The 23,679-nt window shown below is 36.7% G+C and overlaps 1 protein-coding gene across 6 annotated transcripts in view; it reads left to right on the plus strand.

Moving 5' to 3' along the window:
* PLCL1 (phospholipase C like 1 (inactive)) overlaps positions 1-23,679 on the plus strand; it is a 348,610-nt gene that overhangs the window by 268,590 nt on the left and 56,341 nt on the right. For all 6 annotated transcript variants that reach the window (XM_003825319.4, XM_034954745.3, XM_034954746.3 and 3 more), the window contains 2 exons: positions 9,839-12,313; positions 14,938-15,141. In XM_003825319.4, coding sequence (XP_003825367.2) covers positions 9,839-12,313; positions 14,938-15,141 — 2,679 coding nt within the window. The remainder of the gene's footprint in view (positions 1-9,838; positions 12,314-14,937; positions 15,142-23,679) is intronic.

Below are 23,679 nucleotides of genomic sequence, written 5' to 3' on the forward strand. Positions count from 1 at the left end.
GAAATTTAGTCTCCTTGTCCCAAGTGACATACATTTATAAAATGTTTTTAAAAAGTAAATTCACTGTTTTTAAATCTTCTACAGAATATTTTTTGTAATGAAAAACCTACATGTATATATTACTGTACAGTACAATAGAACTGATTTCATTTCTAAGAAATACCACTAGTCGTTATATATTTTATATGTCATTAAGTTGAATTTGTAAGTGATGCATATAACCTGGCGTTTTGTCCTTACCAAATATTGCATAGAAAACCATAAATTCCTGGAAATTGACTATTTTTCAAAATATCTCATTAATGAAAATTTATGCTCTGAAGAAAGGCTAATTATGTCTCTTATTTCCACTTAAGCTGGTATAACTGTAAATGATTTTCTTATTTTTATAAATCACATCTGTTCTAAAACTCAGCTCCAATAACACTCTATGATAATAAATGGCAAAACTCACATAATATTGAAGCACATTGGGTATTTCCTTTTCAGTTTTAAATATGCTTAATTCAAATTTAGATGATTAAAGAATATATTTGGACTCCAAAGTGACTAAAATCAATGAAAATAATATATTGGTGTGTCATAGTTGGGGGTAAATATTACCATTAAAAACTGAAAAGTCGAGAATGGCGTGAACCCGGGAGGCGGAGCTTGCAGTGAGCCGAGATCGAGCCACTGCACTCCAGCCTGAGCGACAGAGCGAGACTCCGTCTCAAAAACAAACAAACAAACAAACAAACAAACAAAACCCTGAAAAGTCGCAATGAAGGAAAAACGATTCTGTGAACTCACTACATAGGACACAAAGAGAGGTGGGAAATTTTGTCAGGAATGTTCGTGACATGAACTCTATTTAATAATGTTTTATTCCTGTTGATATTTTAATTTTTCAGATAAAGTATTTTAAGTAAATGTGCAACATTAATTAGAATAAAATATAAAAGTATGCGTCGATTTGAAGGCCTACCTAATTACATATAATTTTCTGATGAATGCCCTAATTAAGCATCAAGTTATATGTTTATACCTGTGAAATAATTGGAGCATTACATTTAATCTTTATAACAATACATTGAAAGAGAAGTATTAGCCATGTAGGTATTAAAGGTATACATTTAGCTAGCCTTCATCATTGACTTTCCTTTTAAAGGGACATGACATCCTGTTTTCCATCAAGAGAACATCGAATTAATCCTCACACCAGAAACAACAGTCAGTGCTGGCATAAGCTCCGCCAGGATTCCTGGGCCCTGCTGTGCAGGGGTCTCCTGAGGAAGGACAGAATCGTATCTCAGTCTCCAAGCCCACTTGGTTCTTGGCACCTCTGCTGAGTTGCGCAGGCTACCTATTAATTTTAAATGTATTGTTTTTGAGGGTGAGGCAGACATCTGTCTTAGAGGGACAGGACTGATAGCCGCAAGTCGTTCCTCAGAGGCTGCTGAATAAATCGTCAGATGACCTTTATTGTTGTCACCCTCATTTTGTTCAAATTGACGCAGCTAAAGCACAGTATTAACAAAACTACACATTGCATGCAGCAGTGGGATTAGTGAAAAGGACCATGTTGTTGACTAGAAAAATGGAAGTTCACGTCTCATAACTGTATACGAAGCAGTGGACTGGGAAGGATACAAGAGGAGATTGACAAGATTAAAATAAGAAACAAGGCCTTTACATGAAAGCAGCTGACACTACAAAGGACGTAGTACTTCTGTTTAATATGCCTCATCAGCCTTTTATGCTCCTTTGTGGGCTTGGCTCATGAACATCTTTAATGTTATTTAAAGCTGTTTTTATTGTTTATTTAGAAACATTCTTTATACATTTTGCTCTAATTATTAAATTTGATGATCTTTGTTCTTATTTACTGATTTAATTAGCTACAAAAATTCATACATTAAAATTTATTCCGGACAACATTAGTGTTGGGATTAATGATTTTTTAAAGAACAAATCACTTGTACAATGCATAGCCCAGAGTAGGGGCTCAGTCAATCTTTGTGTAAATGAAAGTTGTATTTGAAATAATCCATTGGATGTGTATAATAAGAATCATTCTTGCATAAAAACCCTAACTGGATGGAAACTATGCAGAAGAAGAGCTTGAGATAATCACTTTTATTTACAGCGTCCCTTCTTAATGAGTTCTAATGAGCAAATGATTGCAGTGAGGTACAGCGCAGTGGAAGCTTCTTCTGTTTAACAAAAACAAATCGATGGTACTAACTACCCACTCTGAAATGGACTCTTTTTTTTTCTTCTCAGCACTCTATCGCTAGCTTTGCCTGTAGAACATCAATTATTTTTGCTTCCAAGTGAAGAGAGTCATTTCAGAGAAGATGTGTAAAATTTAGAGGGTCACTGGCTGCCCATATTTTAATTAGTATCCCATCCCCACCACAGCATATATATCAGAGTGGGTTTCCTAAAGGAGATGGCTTTAGTGCGTTTTATTAAATGAATCACCTTCTATAAATAAAATTTAACGGTAAATTCAGACATAGAACTTAATTTGGCTAGAGAAACGTGCATGCATACACTTAGCATTGCCTTTAATTAATTCTGTTGACTTAGAAGGTGGTGTAGACAATAAATGCTTTTTTTATTGATCATAAAATAACTGTTCAGATCCTTAACAATAAGGGACCCACTAGGGAAGGCCAATGGTTTACTTGGGTTATGCTTCAGCTACTTCTCAATAGTGGCCATTAGGACCTCCACTCCCTCTGCATCACACAGTGACCCTGGGTAAGTCACATGGTATTAACCATAAATAAGTGCATCACCTGTTTGTGTCTCTGCATTAAGTAACTGGAGTTGACCATGGGAATAAAACTTGGGAAAATTTAACGTGAAATTAATGGTATAATTCTATAGTTGCAGACTTCCCTTTTCTGAAACTTGAAGGCAACAGATACAGTGATGATCCCATCTCCCCCACCATCTTGAATTTTGTGTGAACTGGTAGGCCTTGTATATGGGTATCGGTTTTCTCCAGAACACTTAACTGCCAAACATGGATGTGATTTTGGGCATAGGCCCATTGGACAGGCAAAATGTATGCATCAGAACTGAATTCCATTCTGTGATCACAATCCAGGTTAGTGGAGCCAACATTTTTGAGATAGCCCTCTCCTGGATTTATTACTCTCTGCCTCTGCCTGTTGTTCGGTCTCATTTGGGGCCACTCTATCTCACTTAGTATATGGTAGTAGCCATCCTCGCTGTCTTTCCCACTGAAGGACTTTTGTTCCTTCCCTGGAACCCTTTACTGTCAGTCTTGTCATGGCAGCAGTTTGGGTCTCATTTCGTTCTCTATCCTAGGCATCTTAAAAGGAACACCATCATGGCACATGTATACATATGTAACAAACCTGCACGTTGTGCACATGTACCCTAAAACTTAAAGTATAATAATAAAAAATAATAATAATTAAAAAAAAAGGAACATAAGACATTCTCTTGCCCAAGTTAGCAGTAACTGCTTAACTGCTGAATTCAGTAAGCTTATCTTCAGATCTTAATTTCCAGCACGCTTTCCTTTTAGTCTTGGCTTCTGTGGAAGCTCATTCTCCTGGTTTTCTTACCCATCAGCTCTTTTTTCTTTTAGGTCTTCTCTCCTGCCCAGCCTCTAAATACTGGTGTTCCTCTGGGTTTAGCCCATCTCTAACTGCTTTTATTTAATAGGTGACTGTACTATGCTCAAGGTTCTGTTTATCCCTTTACAGGTATAACTTCCAACACTGAAACTGCAGCCCAGACTTCTCCCTGGAGGTTTGACTCATATATCCAACTTTCCACTGGGCAACTTCACCTAGATGGCCCATAGTCATATAAAATCCACCATGGCCCAAAGTAAACTTAGTTGCCACTTCACTTCCCCTGATATTTCATACCTCATTTAGTAATATTTCCATTCACTTCTCACTCAAACCAAAAACCTAGAAGTCATCCTTTACTCAGTCAAGAAGTTGTTTTACCTCATGTTTCTTGATATTTCCCATTCTTCTTCATCCTTTTTATTAGGAATCTACCTAATCCCTTCATCCTTTTTATTAGGAATCCTTTTTATTAGGATACCTTCCTAATCTACCTAATACCTTCATCCTTTTTATTACGAATCTAGCTCAGGCCATCACTATCTCTTTATTGTAATGCTGAATGAAATAGTCATGTAATGTACCATCTTCAGTTTTGTCCGTATCAAATCCCTTTAGCACATATGCAGAGTGATATATCTAAGATGAAAATGAAACCTTATCAGTTTCCTCCAAACTCTGTAATGTGCTAGACTTTATCATGGAGTAGGTACCTATTCTTGTTTGTCAAATGAATAAATGAAGAATAAGACCAGAGGCTTCTCAATATCCAAGGTTGGAGTTATCTGGATTCTAGATTGTATATTGTCTACCATCCTTTGAGAATGTCATGTATCAACCAAATTTTTGTTTCTTAGTTTTGCTTGGAACTTCACAAAACCAGAATGAATAGCATATTTTTATAGCGTATAGGTTGTATATAAGAACAGATAGGGTCTGTATGGTGAAAATCAAACCTATGTGCCTATATGCTTATCTTTTAGTATAATCTATTAAATTTTTATTAATCATTTCTTAAGAGAACTTTTCAAATATAAATGTTTCCCTCCCTTACTCTATGTAGCTGGAGTTCAGTGTTATGAAACAAAGATTCCTTCTCATCACAGTTTGACAACTGGTGTTTTGATTTCTAGTCTTTAGAGTTGTGCAAATTTGTTCTAACAAAGAATCATTTTAGAACTGTTTGCTTAAAAACAGCTTGCCAAAACACCAAAAAGTATATGTGATGATATAATTAGATGTTTAAATATGCTCATGAGGTCAAAGGCAGGGAAGCTTCGGCTTGGTGTTTCCTTTACTCACTTTTAAATTTTTGTACAATGCTTCAGTGTGCATTTTTTTCCCTGTGTGTTAAAATATACATAACATAAAAGTTACAATTTAACCATTTTTAAGTGTGTAAGTACACTTAAGTACATAACCATTTCTAAGTGTATAAGCATTAGGTACATTCACATTTTTTGTACAATTTCAGTATACTTTTTCCTGAAATTATATTGAAATAATTTGATATTTTCATGATTGAGATCCAAAACTTGCATTGAATAAGTAGAGTTTTTTGGGGGCTTATCAATGTGTTTTGAAGAAAAATGATTTTGTTTTTTTTATTTTGGTTAACAAGCTTGCATTATATCCAATCTTATTGGGCTTAGGGAGAGCAAATGTCAATGGGAATTTATGGAAAAATGTTTATTAATTTGGCTTATCTGAACTTTGTTTCCAATTTTAGTTTAATAAAATTATTAAATATTTTAATACAATTATTAAAAATATTAAATATTTAGGGAGCTGAAAATATTTTGCTGTTGTGAAGAGTCTCATTTAATCATGATTGGTATCCTATTCCTAACAGTAGTAGATAAGCAACAGTGTTGTAGAAAATAATTTAAAAATTAAAAAGACATTTGGCCATTTTCCCCTTGTATTTTGAAATGATTTCTGAGTTTAGAAATCAGACCTTATAGCATAAGATTAGATAGAAATTATCTTTATGATATAAATATAATAGAAACAGTGCTCATAGATAAATCAATCTTGTGTTGTTTTAACAAAAGAGTAAAGTATTTGTCTATTGCTTTACTAGTTCATGAGACTCTTCTTGATTCTGATGATTGAATCCTTTATAAGATATTGATTAATTTCAAAAGACAGTAGATCCAAAATGTGAAGTATTATTTAGAGATGTTCAGAGATCATATAAACCCAATTTTGTTTATTTTTTTAATTTAACTTATTTAAATGTGATTCCTTTCTTGAGAAATGATAATTTGGAGACTTATGCATAGAATGTTAGGAGGTAGAAAGGATTGAATTCAATGTCTGACTAACTATTGGACTCAACTACAATATGAGGTTAAGCTTTAATTTAGGGGACAGAGGCACGACAATGTACTATGTATCTTAATAAATTTAAAGCTTTTGTTGTAAGCTGCTCAAAGAGAGACTTTGGTTGTGGGGCAGGAGTTGGGTGGAAGGGGTATTGGTACTTCAGCCTCTTGCCTTCATTCTCATGTGAGGAGAGTCAGCTTTGAAATAAGCTGAAAGACCTTGTAGTTTATAAAAATCTCCTGGAAAGATGTTATGGTCATTGGAATCAGTTCAGTCATCTAATGAGCTGCACATTGGCTGGAGCACACCTGAACTGATAATAAACTTGGTTTCTTTCGGAAAGTGCCAAAAGTACCCATCTTCCCAATACATACATAACATAAAATTTACCATTTAACCATTTTTAAGTGTATAGTTGAATTGTGTTAAGAGAGAATTGACTCTCATTCAATCGTCATCATCATAATTATGTTTTGTATTTACCAAGAAGGAAAACTGATACTCAACCTTCAACTTTTTCTAGTCTGTTTACCTTAATATTCCTACTTTCTCACCATCAATCTGCCAAGATCTTCTTGAGGGAATACAGATGTAGGGGTGTAGGACTCTGGTGGTGGTGAAGCTTAGAAGGAGATTTGGAGTCGTCCACCCTTCGGTCCACTGAGGCACCATTTCCATCTCCCCTCCTCCCAACCTGTCAGAGCCAATAGCATGGCTATTGAAAGAACAGCGTGATTGCTCTCTGAATCCAGACATTGTCCTTTCCTATGACAGACCTGGAGAAATATCAGATAACTGAACCTTTTCCAGTGTATTTTGAATGTACATAATCTTGGCTGTAGTCATCAGCAGACAAGATAATTATTCGTTCACACATGCTCTGGCCAAGTTTTAGCTCATTTGGAGACTTGTAATGACTTTGGATTCTGTCCTTTGTAAAATGACAACCTAAGAATCGTGTCTTTTTACTGGTTCCAAGTTTTAGGTGGGATTTTGATATAAGTTTTATAATCATGTAGGAATTGTGGGTCAAAGCAAGAAATAAGCATTATGGGCAGGTGGATTCTTTTGCAGGCTAGATGTAAAACATGTATTTCTTGAAGGCTTGTCATTCTAGGAGGGAATGTCTTGATTTAAGGAGATATGGCAGAGAAGAGCCTTGTAAGAGAAAGCTATTCTGACATGAGTGGTTTTGTTCTTACAAATAAACAGTGACTCAAGTCAGTAGCAGGGCGATAGACTGTGGAGAACGCTAGCATAATATCATACTTGGGGTATAGGAACCATATACATTCATTTAGAGTAGCATTAATTTCCCATTTAATATTTGTTAGAAACTATTAGAGATTTTATCACTCTGCTGACAACAATTCTATTTGGAACATGAGCTGCTTATATAAAAATCATTTTTAATGTGAAAGCTCTCATTAGCTTAAAAGACAAATCAAATGGTTAGCTTTAAAAGCTGAGTCACAGTCTCATTTACCATCAGAATTCACAGTTTTCTTCTTTATTTTACTTAGTAGATTAATCCTGTCTCAGCAATGCCATTAGGTGCCTGCCTTGATGGTGTGGAAAAATACACACAAACATCTGATATTTCTGAGCATTTGGGTTGTGACAAATTTAAATGTGTTCTAATAGATCATCTGTGTATAAATAGCTTAAGATTTATAGATGTTTTTTAACTTAAGGATGAGGAAACTGACCACTATAGGATAATTAAAAACAGCAACTCTTTGTAAATGCAGGAGCTAAGTTGTTAAATGCCAGGGCACCAACAGGCAATATTCTGTAATCTAAATTGGGTAATTTATATCATTGTCACTTGAAGATCTGATATAAATTGGAGTCACTGAATCATCCCACCAACATCTCATAACTAAAGCAAATTTTGTTTCCTTTTCATGGGTAGAGTTTTAGTCAATTGAATAATAAATTATCCTGTCTTTTCTGAATCATAGGATAGGCAAGCTTATATAGGCAGAACTGATGAAATGAGGCCCCAAAGAAGATATTCTACCCTGTTTTAAAATATTTCCAATGAAGGATACAGTCCAGACTACTTTGGTTATACTTTTCAATATTTGAAATAGTAATCTCATGTGGTTGTTTGAAAAATATTTTCAATTTATCACTGAAGATTTGTCTGAAATGTTCGGAAGTCAGGAATGAATTAACTTCTATATAACACCCAATATCCTGGTCAGTACCTACTCATAGTCCTACAGTTACTGGGTGTAAAAGGCAATGCTCCTCTTCCTTTGAAAAGCATAACCTTTCAAGTGCTTACAGTTTATAAAGAACAGTCACGCACATTTTCTCTTTTCAGTCTCACAATGACACTATGTTATATGAAAAGATTATTAATTCCTATCAGAAATTAAGATTGAGAGAGGTTAAGTGACTCACTCAAGGTGATATATTTAGGGAGTGGAATAATTACAACTCAAGAACATGGTGGCACGTTCCTGTAATCCCAGCTACTCGGGAGGCTGAGGCAGGAGAATCGCTTGAACTCGGGAGGCGGAGGTTGCATTGCACTGAAATCACGCCACTGCACTCCAGCCTGGGCAACAGAGCGAGATTCTGTCAAAAAAAAAAAAAGTTATTTTTGCTCCAAGGACAAGGTACTTTGCACTCTACATTTTGCTGACTCTTTGGCATGCCCTATAAAATTGGGCATGGTAAACATGCATTATGACGCTTTTGGAAAATTTGTTCCTGGGACAATCACGTGAATTGGGATGTGGTTGGGAGCATCATTAATTGAGTCTGTGGTCAGAACAGAGACTAGTATAAAGAAATACCCAGTGTAAGTGGCATCAGTCAGATATTCAGTGTAAATGAATTGGGAATGATAGACACAGTGAACGGTCCAAGACTGAAATGAAATCTATCATCTCATGAGTATTCAGGGGACTGGAACTATATTTTAGGAAGGACGATAGGTGAGAAGGCCTAGATACAATCAAGAAGGAAACAGCCTCAAAAAATAATAAACCTGCTTAAGATACCCTCTTCTGAATGGATGGAGTTTGATGATCTGTTGGCCCTGTTGGTCAGGGAAGGGTGAAATGGGCTGAGGAAACTGGAATTCTGTAACACTAAGATCCAAGGACACTTCCAGAAACGGCATTTGCAAGGTGCAAGTGTTCCCTGTAAATCTTCTGGCAAAGGGCTTTGAAATTTAACTTATATTGGAAGAACCTTAAAAAGTTAGTAGAGCCATTCATATTTCTGTTTGGTTTAAGCTGTGCCTGCTAATAACATTGCACTGAAATGCAGGTGTGAATTCCTATAATGTTAAAATCAAATTGTTTACCTCAGTTTGAAAATTTGCTCAAATGAGAGTGATTGGCTATTGTTAGCTCTCAATTTGACTTTCAAGACACCTTGAAATAGCTTCAGGAAAAAAACGTGATTTCTAGTTAAGCTGTTCAGTTAAGCACTTTGTGATACAAAGTATGTTAAGGTAAAACCTTTTATTTAAATCAACTTTAAGAAAACCTCTTTAAAAAGTTGCAGAGTATAAATGAGGAAACCTTTAAAAAAATACAGCTTTATTTCTTTTACGTATCTATTGGGAATTGAGCTAGGTAGTCGAGGCACCAGCATGAGGTTCTTAAGAAATCTGCTTTAATGAACAAATCAGAGTGATTTGTACTTACTACTTGATTTTGTTTCAAAGGCCACATAGGCATTTGAAAAATAAGTTTTTGCCTGAATCCTGTAATTTCAGCTTTCTTAGCAATTTCTCTTTTCTGAAACAGTGAAAAGGTAAACTTTAGCCTAGCCTCTGTTCAAATAATCACAGTATGTGAATTGAAGTTTGAGGAGTTCATAGAGTGTTACTGAATTTGTCTGTTTTCTAAAGGAAATTGATTCATTCTTTTCAAATTATTTTACAGGATCCTTCAAACCAAAAATGTGGTGGAAGAAAGAAAACCGTGTCTTTCAGCAGCATGCCATCGGAAAAGAAAATTAGCAGTGCAAATGACTGCATCAGCTTCATGCAAGCTGGCTGTGAGTTGAAGAAAGTCCGGCCAAATTCTCGCATTTACAACCGTTTTTTCACTCTGGACACAGACCTTCAAGCTCTTCGCTGGGAACCTTCAAAGAAAGACCTCGAGAAAGCCAAGCTTGATATTTCTGCCATAAAAGAGATCAGACTGGGGAAAAACACGGAAACATTTAGAAACAATGGCCTTGCTGACCAGATCTGTGAGGACTGTGCCTTTTCCATACTCCACGGGGAAAACTATGAGTCTCTGGACCTAGTTGCCAATTCAGCAGATGTGGCAAACATCTGGGTGTCTGGGTTACGGTACCTGGTTTCTCGAAGTAAGCAGCCTCTTGATTTTATGGAGGGCAACCAGAACACACCACGGTTCATGTGGTTGAAAACAGTGTTTGAAGCAGCAGATGTTGATGGGAATGGGATTATGTTGGAAGACACCTCTGTAGAGTTAATAAAACAACTCAACCCTACTCTGAAGGAAGCCAAGATCAGGTTAAAGTTTAAAGAAATCCAGAAGAGCAAGGAAAAACTAACCACCCGCGTGACCGAAGAGGAATTTTGTGAAGCTTTTTGTGAACTTTGCACCAGGCCAGAAGTGTATTTCTTACTTGTACAGATATCTAAAAACAAAGAATATTTGGATGCCAATGATCTCATGCTCTTTTTAGAAGCTGAGCAAGGAGTCACCCATATCACCGAGGATATGTGCTTAGACATCATAAGGAGATACGAACTTTCTGAAGAGGGACGTCAAAAAGGGTTTCTTGCAATTGATGGCTTTACCCAGTATTTATTGTCATCAGAATGTGACATTTTTGATCCTGAGCAAAAGAAGGTTGCCCAAGATATGACCCAGCCATTATCTCACTACTATATCAATGCCTCTCATAACACCTATCTAATAGAAGACCAGTTCAGGGGGCCAGCTGACATCAATGGGTACATTAGAGCTTTGAAAATGGGCTGTCGAAGCGTTGAACTCGATGTAAGTGATGGTTCAGATAATGAACCAATCCTTTGTAATCGAAATAACATGACAACCCATGTTTCCTTTCGAAGTGTCATAGAGGTAATAAATAAATTTGCCTTTGTTGCTTCTGAATACCCACTCATTCTTTGCTTGGGAAATCACTGCTCCTTGCCGCAGCAGAAGGTAATGGCTCAACAGATGAAAAAGGTCTTTGGCAATAAACTCTATACTGAAGCACCTTTGCCCTCAGAATCCTACCTCCCATCACCAGAAAAATTAAAAAGAATGATCATTGTGAAAGGAAAGAAGTTGCCTTCTGATCCAGATGTGTTAGAAGGAGAAGTAACAGATGAAGATGAAGAAGCTGAAATGTCTCGAAGGATGTCGGTAGATTACAATGGTGAGCAGAAGCAAATCCGACTCTGTAGGGAGCTCTCTGATTTGGTGTCTATTTGTAAATCTGTTCAGTACAGGGATTTTGAACTATCTATGAAAAGCCAAAACTATTGGGAAATGTGTTCATTTAGTGAAACAGAGGCCAGCCGCATTGCAAATGAGTACCCAGAGGATTTTGTTAATTATAATAAGAAGTTCTTATCAAGAATCTATCCAAGTGCCATGAGGATCGATTCCAGTAACTTGAATCCACAGGACTTTTGGAATTGTGGCTGTCAGATTGTAGCAATGAATTTTCAGACTCCGGGTCCAATGATGGACCTTCACACGGGCTGGTTTCTTCAAAACGGGGGATGTGGTTATGTTCTAAGGCCGTCTATAATGCGAGATGAAGTTTCTTACTTCAGCGCAAATACAAAGGGCATTCTACCTGGGGTGTCTCCTCTAGCTCTTCATATCAAGATCATCAGTGGTCAGAATTTCCCAAAGCCCAAGGGAGCTTGTGCCAAAGGGGATGTCATAGATCCCTATGTTTGTATAGAGATACACGGAATTCCAGCGGATTGTTCGGAACAAAGAACTAAAACTGTACAGCAAAACAGTGATAATCCTATTTTTGATGAAACTTTTGAGTTCCAAGTAAACCTACCTGAGCTGGCCATGATCCGTTTTGTTGTTCTGGATGATGACTACATTGGGGATGAGTTTATAGGGCAATATACGATACCATTTGAATGTTTGCAGCCTGGATATCGGCATGTTCCCCTGCGTTCTTTTGTGGGTGACATCATGGAGCACGTAACCCTTTTTGTCCACATAGCAATAACTAATCGAAGTGGAGGAGGAAAGGCACAGAAGCGCAGTCTTTCAGTGAGAATGGGGAAGAAAGTTCGGGAATATACCATGCTCAGGAATATCGGTCTTAAAACCATTGATGACATCTTTAAAATAGCGGTTCATCCATTACGAGAAGCCATAGATATGAGAGAAAATATGCAGGTAGGAGAAACATCTCACACTCTCCTTCCCTATCCCTGCTTATTCCTACCCGTATAATGTTTTATTAATAATCTGATTTGCAAAAATTTATCAGAAAGATTGTTTAAGTCTGGGTGTGGTGACTCATTCCTGTAATCCCAGCACTTTGGGAGGCTGAGGCAGGTGGATCACTTGAAGCCAGGAGTTCGAGGCCAGCTTGGGAAACATGGTGAAACCCTGTATTTCTAAAAAACATGAAAGTTAGCCAGATGTGGTGGCGAGCACATGTAGTCCCAGCTACCCAGGAGGCTGACGTGGGAGGATTACTTGAGCCTGGGAGGTCAATGATGCAGTGTGCTGTGATTGTACCAGTGCACTCCAGTCTGGGCAACAACAGAACAAGACCCTGTCTCAAAATAAAAAGAAAGAAAGATGTGTAAACCTGTGTACCATTGAACTAAGTTCAGTATTGTCTGTGATAAAACAGATATATTTTATGTTTCTAACTGTGAATGCTATGTTAAGTTTGGACTGAACTAAGATGTAGCAAAATGCTGTATATTAAATATCCTTCGTACAAAACTGAATCAATATATGGAAATGTGCATCTGAAACAATGGGAACAAAGTAGAATATACAATATATGTGTGTAATATATAAAAAATTTATACAAACATACACATACTAATTACCAGTGTATATATAACATATTTGCATATATGACCATGAAAGAGAATTTGAAGTGATATAAAACAAGCATAATGTCTATTAGGTTACTTTTTAGTTTTAAATTATGTATAATGACAACAATAATAAATTACTCCCCACAAGAACAAGTAAAACTAAACAAAAAAAAATTGGCACTCAAACTGGTTGAAAAATATTTAACCTTGTCTTAGAAATGTGGTTTAATTGAAAGAACATGGGTTCTTGATCAAATCTATCCCTGTGCGATCTTGAACAAATTATTTCAGGTCTCTGATCATCAATATTCTCCATATAAGGTAAGAAAAAGTTACACTTATCGCAAAATTATTATTAGAGTAAAATTGGGGTATATGGAAATTGACTAGCCTGAACATTTAGAAATTCAATATTAAGTTTTCTTTCCTTCATTAATGCTTATAATCTGAGACAGTGGTAAACTTAAAAAAAATTACTTAATATACTTATTAGGCTAGTGTTATTGAGATGCAAACAATAACAGATATTCACCGAGTACCTGCAATGTGCAAAGTGGATATTATTCAATTCACTTATTTCTTTAGCTGATGTGTTCATAATAATCCTCACCAAAAATCCCTGTTTTCAAGATAGATAATAAATTTGAAAAGGTTAATGCATTTCCTAAGTATTGCAAGTTAACAAATAGCAATGTTAGCCTTTAAATCCAGGACTGCCAGTATTTAATAGAACAACAGGGTGACTATAGTTAATAATAACTGTACATTTTAGAGTAACTTAAAGAGTCTAATCGGATTGTTTGCAACTCAATGGATAAATGCTTGAGATGATGCATACCCCATTCTTCATGATGTGCTTATTTCATATTGCATGCTCGTATCAAGACTTTTCATGTACGTTATAAATATATATACCTACTATGTACCTGCAAAAGTTAAAAATTAAATAAAATAAATCCAGGATTGCCTAATACCAAAATCCATTACCATTATCATTCATGTGCAGAACCACAAACCCATGGCACAGTTAAATACTTGTGGTAGGTTGCCTTAGCCACCATTTAAAAAAGAGTCCAAATATCAGCATATTCTATGTAACTTTTTCTGACATAATTCTAGTACTATTATAAATCCCTATGTTAGATTAGTTATAAACCATTTCTGCACTTAACTTTATAGATTAGACTTTACATATTTTATATAATCTTGAAATATGTACTTTGCATATTTTATATTATGTATTTAAAATACATAAAAGTGTTATAGATAAAGTGTATCCAGGTAGCATTGATAGTTCATATTATCTTAACATAAAGTCTTTGGGGTTAAGGATTATTTGGAGTCTAATCAGAAGAAAAATGAAGGTGATCATTGTCGTGAAATTCATGAGACACCTAATAAGTTAGGTACTGTTCACTGTGGGTGAAATGTAAAATAGTCATAATTTCTATTTCAAATGAATTTTTTGAAAAGACTGTAACATGGACAAATGTAGCTCTACATGAAATGTGCTTTCAGTGTGTGTGTCTGTCAGGTGCCTTTCTGATGAAGTGACAAAGGAATGCCATTGATTAGTCAGATGGAGGGTGGTGAGCAGTAGCATCCTGCTACCTTGAGGAAAAAAGCCCAAGCGAAATGCACTCCAGTATACAACCCCTGCCATTCTGTTTTCCTGATCACCATGATACAAATCAAACATGACATTCATGATCAGCCAGTACTTAGTTGTGTGACTATCCCAGTGGTCTGCTTTGAAAAGCACTGCATAGCCTTGTGTCCTACTCTGCTTTGCTTTCATGGGATGTTTGTGGTGATTGCTAAAAATTGAGCAAGATGAAGTATAGTCATGAATTAGCCCTCTAGTATCTTTTAAAAATGAATGTACTTTTCTGTAAACCTGGGAGTGCTGGTGGTGATGTGTCAGGTGGTCAGAAGTGTGATTCCATGTTTTCTTTTTCACAGAACGCAATCGTGTCTATTAAGGAACTATGTGGACTCCCTCCAATTGCCAGTCTGAAGCAGTGCCTGTTAACTCTGTCATCTCGGCTCATCACCAGTGACAATACTCCTTCAGTCTCACTTGTGATGAAAGACAACTTTCCTTACCTGGAGCCTCTGGGTGCAATTCCAGATGTGCAGAAAAAGATGCTGACTGCTTATGATCTGGTAGGAAATTGCGACTCCATATTTTTTTACGTGTGTGTGTGTGTGAAATCACAAATAGCAGGGACTCCTCTGTGGAACTCCAATGAATAACACAGGGTGACTACCTTTGAAACATGGATTGGAGGTAGCATGCAGAGCCGGCCCATTCAGCTTCTGCTAAGTCTCAGTGGAAAACTCTGAGAAAATGACTTGAACCTGGAGCTGCACAGGTTATAAGTGGAAAACTCTGCTTTAGCAAGGAATGAATTATTAAAAAACCCTCAAAAATATGTACACTCATCATCTAAATGACTTTAGAGTGCAATATAACCATTTAATTATATACCTATGGGAAGTAAACATGTCTCAGTGCTGCCTTATGATGGTTGAGACAAAATTTATATGGAATCGATATTTTTCAGCTAATTCCTAGAATGTACCCCTTATCCTCATGGTCCAAAATGGGTGCTGAGCTCCAGCCATAATATCTGCATTCCAACCATCAGGAGTGATGAAAAGATGTAAGACATAGCTTCTTCCTTTAAGGACGTTTCTCTGGAATAGAATAGATCATGTTTGCTTTTATTTCATCAGCCTGGAGTTGACATATAGCCACATTTAGTTGCAAAGGAGAATGGAAAATATCATTTCAAGGGGCTATATGCTAAATGTTGTCTCTTCTGTTACTAGGAAATAAGGGGAGAATGGATATTAAGGGACAACCAATAGTCTGCTACAGAGGTGAATAGGCAATTCACTTACCCCCCACCCAATAACAATGAAAAATTAAAAACATTTAACTTTAAAATAAGTTTTTAATTAGAAATTAAGAAAATATAGTAAGATATTCCCCTCACCATTAAATTGACATGTTTTTTCTCTTTAAAAATAGTACCTCTGATCAAGAATTTAAGGAAATGGATACTCTCATTCATCTACTTCTAGTGGAAAAATAAATTGATATAGTATTTCTTGGAGAAACAATTGGCAATACAATTTAAAATGCTTACGAGTTTGATCTATAGAGTTCCTTTTCTTGGATTTATTCTAAGCCGGTAGAGAGAAGCATAAACATTTATGTTAATAATTCAACATAGAAAGATTAGCTAAGTGAAATATAATAATCTATATTATAGATTCCTTTGAAGATATTAAAATCATGTGTTAGAAGAATATTTAATGGTATGGAGAAGTCCTTACAATGTTTTGTAGAAAATTTGATTACAATAAAATGGGAGATAGGATTTAAATTACATTTCTATGAATATGCCCCTAAGTTGCTAGCAGGTTATTAATAGTGAATGTTTTTATAGAAGAGTGAATTTTATTTTCTTATTTATGCTTTTCTGTATTTTTTCTATATTCACCAAACTCTTTATAATGAACCCAACTAATTTTATAATTGCATAAAATAAACCTTAAGGAAGAAAAGATGAAGATTTTATCATTAAAAAACAAGTAGAAGAAAGATATTGAAGATAAACATTCCACGAATGAAAAAGAAAAATTTCCACAGGGCATGTTCTGCTTATGAATGACCATACCTGTTATAAAATGTACTTCATGGTTGCTAGGGGGAAAGTTTACCTATTACCTGTATCTCATTTTTCATGAAATCAATTTTTTCATCATAAAAATGAGGACTGAAAGCTATTCAGTGAATAGGTATAATTGCCATCTAAGAGGTGAAATTAGAGTACTAGTTGCCATAGAGACAGACAGTAGAAATCACTTATTCCTCCACTTCTCTTTTAAGCTAAGAAAAAGAAATCATTCATGGCCAGGGAGGTCCCTGAAGCTGGCCTGTAATAAGCAGAAGGATACCTGGTCTGGGGCTGGGCAATTTCCATTTCACACCCCCGAGTGTCTGATAGTGTCTTATTTTTTGTTTTATCTGCTGAAGCCAAGACTGAAATATTAGCCTTTTCTCATCTGTATTATTAAAATGCAAATTGTAATTGCAGGCAGAGCATGGTTTCCAAAGATTAAAATAAAAGGCTACGGTGGAAGCAGAAATACTTATAATGAAGTCTTTCATGTACAGTTCTCTATGGAAAACCATTTTGGGAGGGAATTGAGTGTAAATATCCTTATACCACATGGTAAACTTGGTAGAATTCAAAAGTGATTAAAAACACCATTGACATCTCTGTTGAGTATTTATTTTGGGGGATGGGGTGGGTAGGGACAGATACATGTAATGATGATATTGGCCTTGAAATTAAAACACCATTTTTACTTTCTAGGATTTGCATTGTATTGGTTGGCATCTTTAATGCTCTTAGTGTATTACTGTGTATTAATTTTAAATAGGTCTTCTAAGATCTCTTCAGATCTGGAGTGAACATTTTAAAACATAGATCAAGGGGCTGGATTACACTTGCAATCCCAGGACTTTAGGAGGCCAAGGCGGGTGGATCACCTGAAGTCAGGAGTTTGAGACCAGCCTGGCCAACATAGTGAAACCCCGTCTCTACTAAAAATACAAAAATTAGCCAGGCATGGTGGCACCCGCCTGTAATCCCAGCTACTTGGGAGGCTGAGGCAGGAGAATCGCTTGAACCTGGGAGGCGGAGGTTGCAGTGAGCCGAGACTGCGCCATCGCACTCCAGCCTGGGTGACAGAGCAAGATGCAATCTCAAATAAAAAATAAAATAAAATAAAATAAAAACATAGATCAAATCAAGTCACTTTCCTGCTTAAAATCCTCCAGTGGGTTCCATTAAAATAAAACGGAAACTCCTGACTGTGGCTTTACAAGGTCATTTATGATTTGCCCCTGCTTGTCTACCTCACCTGCCTCTCCATCCTTGCCCAATCTCACTACATCTCCCAACCTCATCTGCCTCTCACAACCTCACCCGTCTCTCCAGCCTCACCTGCCTCTCCCAACCTCACCTGCCTCTCCAGCCTCCCCTGCCTCTTTAGTTTTACCTGCCGCTCCCAACTGCACCTGCATCTCCAGCCTTACCTGCTTCTCCCAACCTCACCTGCCTCTTTAGTTTTACTGCCTCTCCCAACCTCACCTGCCAGTCCAGCCTCACCTGCCTCTCTCACCTGCTTCCCCAGCCCCATTTGCCTCTCCCAACCTCACCAGCTTGTCCCAGTCTCACCTGCATCTCCAGTCTCATCTGCCTTTTCTAGCCTACCTGCCTCTCCAGCTTCACCTGCCTTCCCTAACCTCACCTGCCTCTCCAGTCTCATCTGCTTCTCCAGCCTCATTCTCACACCCTCTATTTTGCTCACTTTCTTCCAGCCACACTGGCTTTCTTTGCACATATTTATGGGGTATGGTGTAACTTTTCCGTACATGTATACAATGTGTAATGATCAAATTAGAGTAATTAGCATATCCATCACCTCAAACATTTATTTCTTAGTGGTGAGAACGTTTAAAATCCTCTCTTCTGGCTATTTTGCAAGGCAGCAGTACTTACCACTATACCACCGACACCACCTCTTCTAGCTATTTGGAAATATGCAATATATTATTGTTAACTATAGTCACTACTGTGCAATGGAACACCATAATTTATTCCTCCTTATCTCTTAATTCTTAGCTCAAATGTCATTTTCTCAGAAAAGCCTTCCCTAACTACTCTCCCCATCCGTCCCTTTGTCACATAGCCGTGTTTTATTTCCATCTTCCTGCTTAGCAGTATGGAAAAATACTTTGCTTGAACTTTTTAATTTCTGTCCTCTTTTACTCCTCAATTTGAATGTAAACTCCATGAGGTTAGATCCTATCTGTATATTTATTACTGTCACCTCTGGCACCCAAAACAATGTTGGCACATAGCACGTTATCAGGTAATGTTCACTGAGTAAAAACAATAAATAAAAGCATCTATTGTTGGTGAAAATCGTGTAGTTTCCATCCTATAATTGAACATGTTTGATGATAAATTATTAAATCCCCTTGATTTTACCTCTCTGACACCACCCTTGCTGAATTGTTCCCTATCTTATATTTGGCTAAAAAACTTACAGAGTAAGGCAAAACTATGGAGACAGTAAAAAGATTATTATTTGCCAGGGTCTTTGAGTGGGTCAGGGAGGGATGAACTGGTGGAGCACAAAGGATTTTTAAGGCAGTGGAACTATTCTGTATGAAACTGTAATGGCAGATACATGTCATTATACACTAGTCAACAACCTATAGAATGTACAACACAAAGAGTCAACCCTAATGTCAACTATGGACTTTAGCTAATAAGAATGTATCAATAGTGGCTTGTCAATTGTAGTAAATATACCACACTAATGCAAAATGTAAACAGTAGGGAAAACTGGGAGGTGGGGGTAGAGTTAGAGGGTGAGGACTCTGTACTTTCCATTTACTTTTTATGCAAACTCGAAACTTCTCATAAAAATACAGTCTAACCACCCCCCCAACCTACCACAGACTATTAATAAAAACTGATTTGGATGAATAAGGGAAAAAAGCAAATCCAAGATTTATTGCCTAGTGGTGTGGTTGGTGTGGGGAGAAGGTATTCCAAAATGAACAGCTTGGGTTCAATTTAGACTTAAGTTGCTTAAATGTTTGGATTTCTCGAAAATGGTAATGAACTGCATAGATGCCATCCAAGAGGAAAAATTGTTACCACTAAAAAATGCAGAATATGTTTAGAATAAAAAACAACCTGAAATCTTTCCTGAACAGATACAAATGTTTTCTTTTTTCAGTATGGAAAGAAATAAATCAGGCAACTTGGTAGCCTACATTTGTTGAAAGCAAACTTGAGTGCATCAAATTATACTATTATCAAGGGAAAATAAAATAAAATATTCTAGAAAACACTGACCCTGAGTTCATCTGCACAGATTTTTTCCCCTAAATTTAGCTTTCCATATTTATTACCCACTATAAATAAATAAATAAACAAATCCCACTATTTATTAGTCATTAAATATTTGAAAATATTTCCTCCTGAGGGTTTTAAAATTCAGTCTTAAAAGTCATTTTTTTCTCTCTCTTTTTTTGTTTTGGAAACGGAGTCTCGCTCTGTCGCCCAGACTGGAGTACAGTGGCGCGATCTCAGTTCACTGCAAGCTCCACCTCCTGGGTTCATGCCATTCTCCTGCCTCAGCCTCCCCAGTAGCTGGGACAACAAACACCCACCACCACGCCCAGCTAATTTTTTGTATTTTTAGTAGAGACAGGGTTTTACCATGTTAGCCAGGATGGTCTTGATCTCCTGACCTCGTGATCTGCCCGCCTTGGCCTCCCAAAGTGCTGGGATTACAGGTGTGAGTCACCGTGCCCAGCCTTAAAAGTCCTTTTAAATTGGTCTTGCAATTATAATTCCATTATAGCAACTGTGTTGGTATCAAGAAATCAAAAATCAAATGTATTTGTAGCAAAATGGGCCTATTGACATGGCAGAATTTCAGAAGAAAGGGAAGGCACACTCTCCCCTGTCTTAGCACATCTTACTTAAAGTATACGTTTTCTGTCTGCTTCCTGGGACTTGAAATTTCAAAATTACAACCAGTTCCCTAGGGTTAAGACGTTTTATCTTTTTTAAAATGCAGCAACATCCCTGTGAGTAATAACACACTGGGTTATCAGTAATTCATTCTTACCTTCGAGTAAATTTAGCAGATCCTGTTCTACAAGCAGGTTTTAACCTGGGAAAAGTGAGAGATGGTAATGACAGAGTGCTCACGATGTCTGGGTAAGGTGAAGGTGGGGTTGCTCAAAGAATTGCAATTTGCTTACGGGCAGCCCTGTTTACTATTACCATTAATACTCTCAACAGGATGTTGCCATGTAAATGCCTATCTAATATTTTGTGCAACTGAAGCAGAGATGACTTTGCTGATATAAAACGTGTCACGGCTGGAGGTGGGAAGTGTACAGCTTCTAAAACAGCACTAGAGGGAACTGGGAGCACTATCAGTCAATAACTCTGGCAAGTAGAAAAGGCTCTAAAAGTCGAAGGTAGAATGGATGCCTCTTTCGCAGGCTAAATACACAAAGAGAAGAGCTGTTGGCATTGGATTGTTCACTGCAGTGCCATTTCAGTGGCCCTCTGCTCATCAGGAAAGTTTTCCAGAAACTGTCCCTGGAGCTTAATTTGAAATCAGAAGACCATTTCTAAGTGACTCTTCCATTTATTTTACTGTGATTCTTCTTCATTTTTGGCTCAGGTCTCTGAAAGAGCAAGCATCACTTCCCCACTCTGGATTTTTACTTTCTCTGGAAAAATATCCCACTGAAGTAGGTAGTATAGTCACAGAGTCATCGTCTTTTAAGGCTGATAATGTCGTATAATTATATTCTGCAAATAAAAGTAATATGACTTTTTTTCATTTAGGATTCATCTTAATTTGGGGGTTGTTAAGAGTAAAAATTGGTTACAGAAAGAGTTACTTAGTGTTATAGCCAGAAAATAGAGATGTTTAATTTGATAAACATTTTCTGAACTCCTTTTAATGTGCAAGCCACTGTGTTAAATGCTGTGGAAGGTTCAGCAGATCTTGTGCTTCAGCAGCTTACTAGCAGGAGATGTAACCTGGTGAGGTACTACCCAGCCCTAGGAGCCTACTATTGGGAATGTGAATATGTTACTCATCATTTAACATGGAGTTGTAATAGCAGGGGATTACATTGGAAAACATTTTGTAATTTTAGTAGGGCACTATCAAAACTAGTTTGTTTGAATGGGTTTGACTTTTTTCATTCTGCAATCGTGTTTTTATGCATGTAGATTTAGCTCCAGCCCTAATGTTTTACTCTAGTCACATTTCTACGTTTTATTCTGTGTAACCAAAGATGAATAAGTAGAGACACAATCAGCACAGATAGTCATGATAGAACGAATGACAGTTCTGTAACTCAAGAGAAATAGGAAAATGTGTAGGAACACATGTATTTGCCACTTGTAAAATAACATTTTCTCATTTGATATGCCATTTTTTATATGTCTTTAGGCTTTTAATTAGTCAACTAAAGAAGCATATTTTGGATGCCTACTATGTGCAAGGCAGTGTGCAAGGTGCTAGAGAAAGAAATAGTATGAAGCAAAACTTCTGTCCTTGAGGAATGGGCAACCCTGATGGGAAAGGAGGACTTACACCTAAAAAGGGAAGGAGTAGTCACAGGCAGTGTTCAGAGAGTTGACCACATGGTATTTTATGTCCTTAGCTGGAGTCTTAGATCATTTAGTCCTATGATAGACTTTTCACAGTGACTTATAACACACTTCTTCTACCACCTCTTCCATCTGGTACTCAGCAGAATTTTACTTGCAAATACATTTGGAAGAAAAATATTATCTGACTTTATATACTTTCTTCTTTAGATGGCTGAGCTTTTCCTTTTCAGTGTTCTCACCTTTCTAATTTTTCATGCAGTCAGGAAGTATTTTCCTAATATATTTGATCATTTCCATTATTTTAAGTTGTTATGAAAAATATTTGGGTAATATCTTAAATATATCATTCTGAAGTGGAATAGCTACAGGAGGTTGCAAATGTAAGAAATAAGCCCAAAGCATTCTCCAAAGGTGACTTCTGTGCTACCTTATTTAACATTAACATAAAAGTTAAAACTTTACTATGGTAAGAACAATTTTTTTAAAATTTGTTGTTAAAAAAAGGAAATCAAAACAATCTAGAGAACATAAGTCAAGGGTTATTTAATCTTTTACTAAGTCAGTTGGGGGTGATTTGGAGAGCAGTTGATTGTGCTAGAGTGAGCAGGAATCTAGCAAAAAAGAGCTAATTGCTGTCTAATCATGCTTGCAATGGAATGAATACACTAGTAAGTATTACAGTTAAGCCAGGCATAATGGTTGGCTTAAATACATTCTGTTATATCAGTGTTATAACCAGTATATATTCAGCCTCAGGATGGGAAAGAGTTGTAGTTATGTCTATAGTTCCCCGATTTAGTTTTGCTTATTGAAATCCATTTAAATTAAAATTGGATTCAGTCAAAGATACTCTCCTTCCATCACTGTCTCTCATTGTGAAGTTTGTGTGGAACTCTGTTAGTTTGCATTTCAAGAAGTATCTTTGCTTGTATAGTAATAGAACCTAAAAAAAGAACTGTCTGCTGGCATGTGCCCAAACAGAGCTCGGTGTTTAAAAACAAGATGCTGTGTTCTTGGGGTATGGAAACTTCCTTCACATGTGGGTACAGCAATGTCTTTGGACACATTTTCTGTGTAAGGGAAAAATTATCAGCACCTTGAGGAGTGGCAAAATTTCTACTTGGTACCAGGATCTCTAGGACCATGGATATCAGAGATACATATCCATAAGCAAGTATTTCAGGTTGGCTTTTTTTGTGGAATTTTGTCCATGCATACTCAAAGCTGGCTTTGCATTCTTGAATCCTCAGGCTTTGTAACACTTTTGGTTAAAGGTAGTAAGGTAGTCAAATTGGCCTGAAAATTCTGGAGAAGGTTTACTAAGGCTACTCATCTGGATATTTTATGAAGGAGTTAAATCGTAATGACAGCTGGATAAAAACAAATATTTCTAATGACTACTCAAGGTATAGCTGACAACTGTTTGGGGAACAAAACAACAAGAGAAAAAAAAGAT

This window comes from Pan paniscus, chromosome 13 (assembly GCF_029289425.2).
Source record: "Pan paniscus chromosome 13, NHGRI_mPanPan1-v2.0_pri, whole genome shotgun sequence".
Classification (NCBI taxonomy): domain Eukaryota; kingdom Metazoa; phylum Chordata; class Mammalia; order Primates; family Hominidae; genus Pan; species Pan paniscus.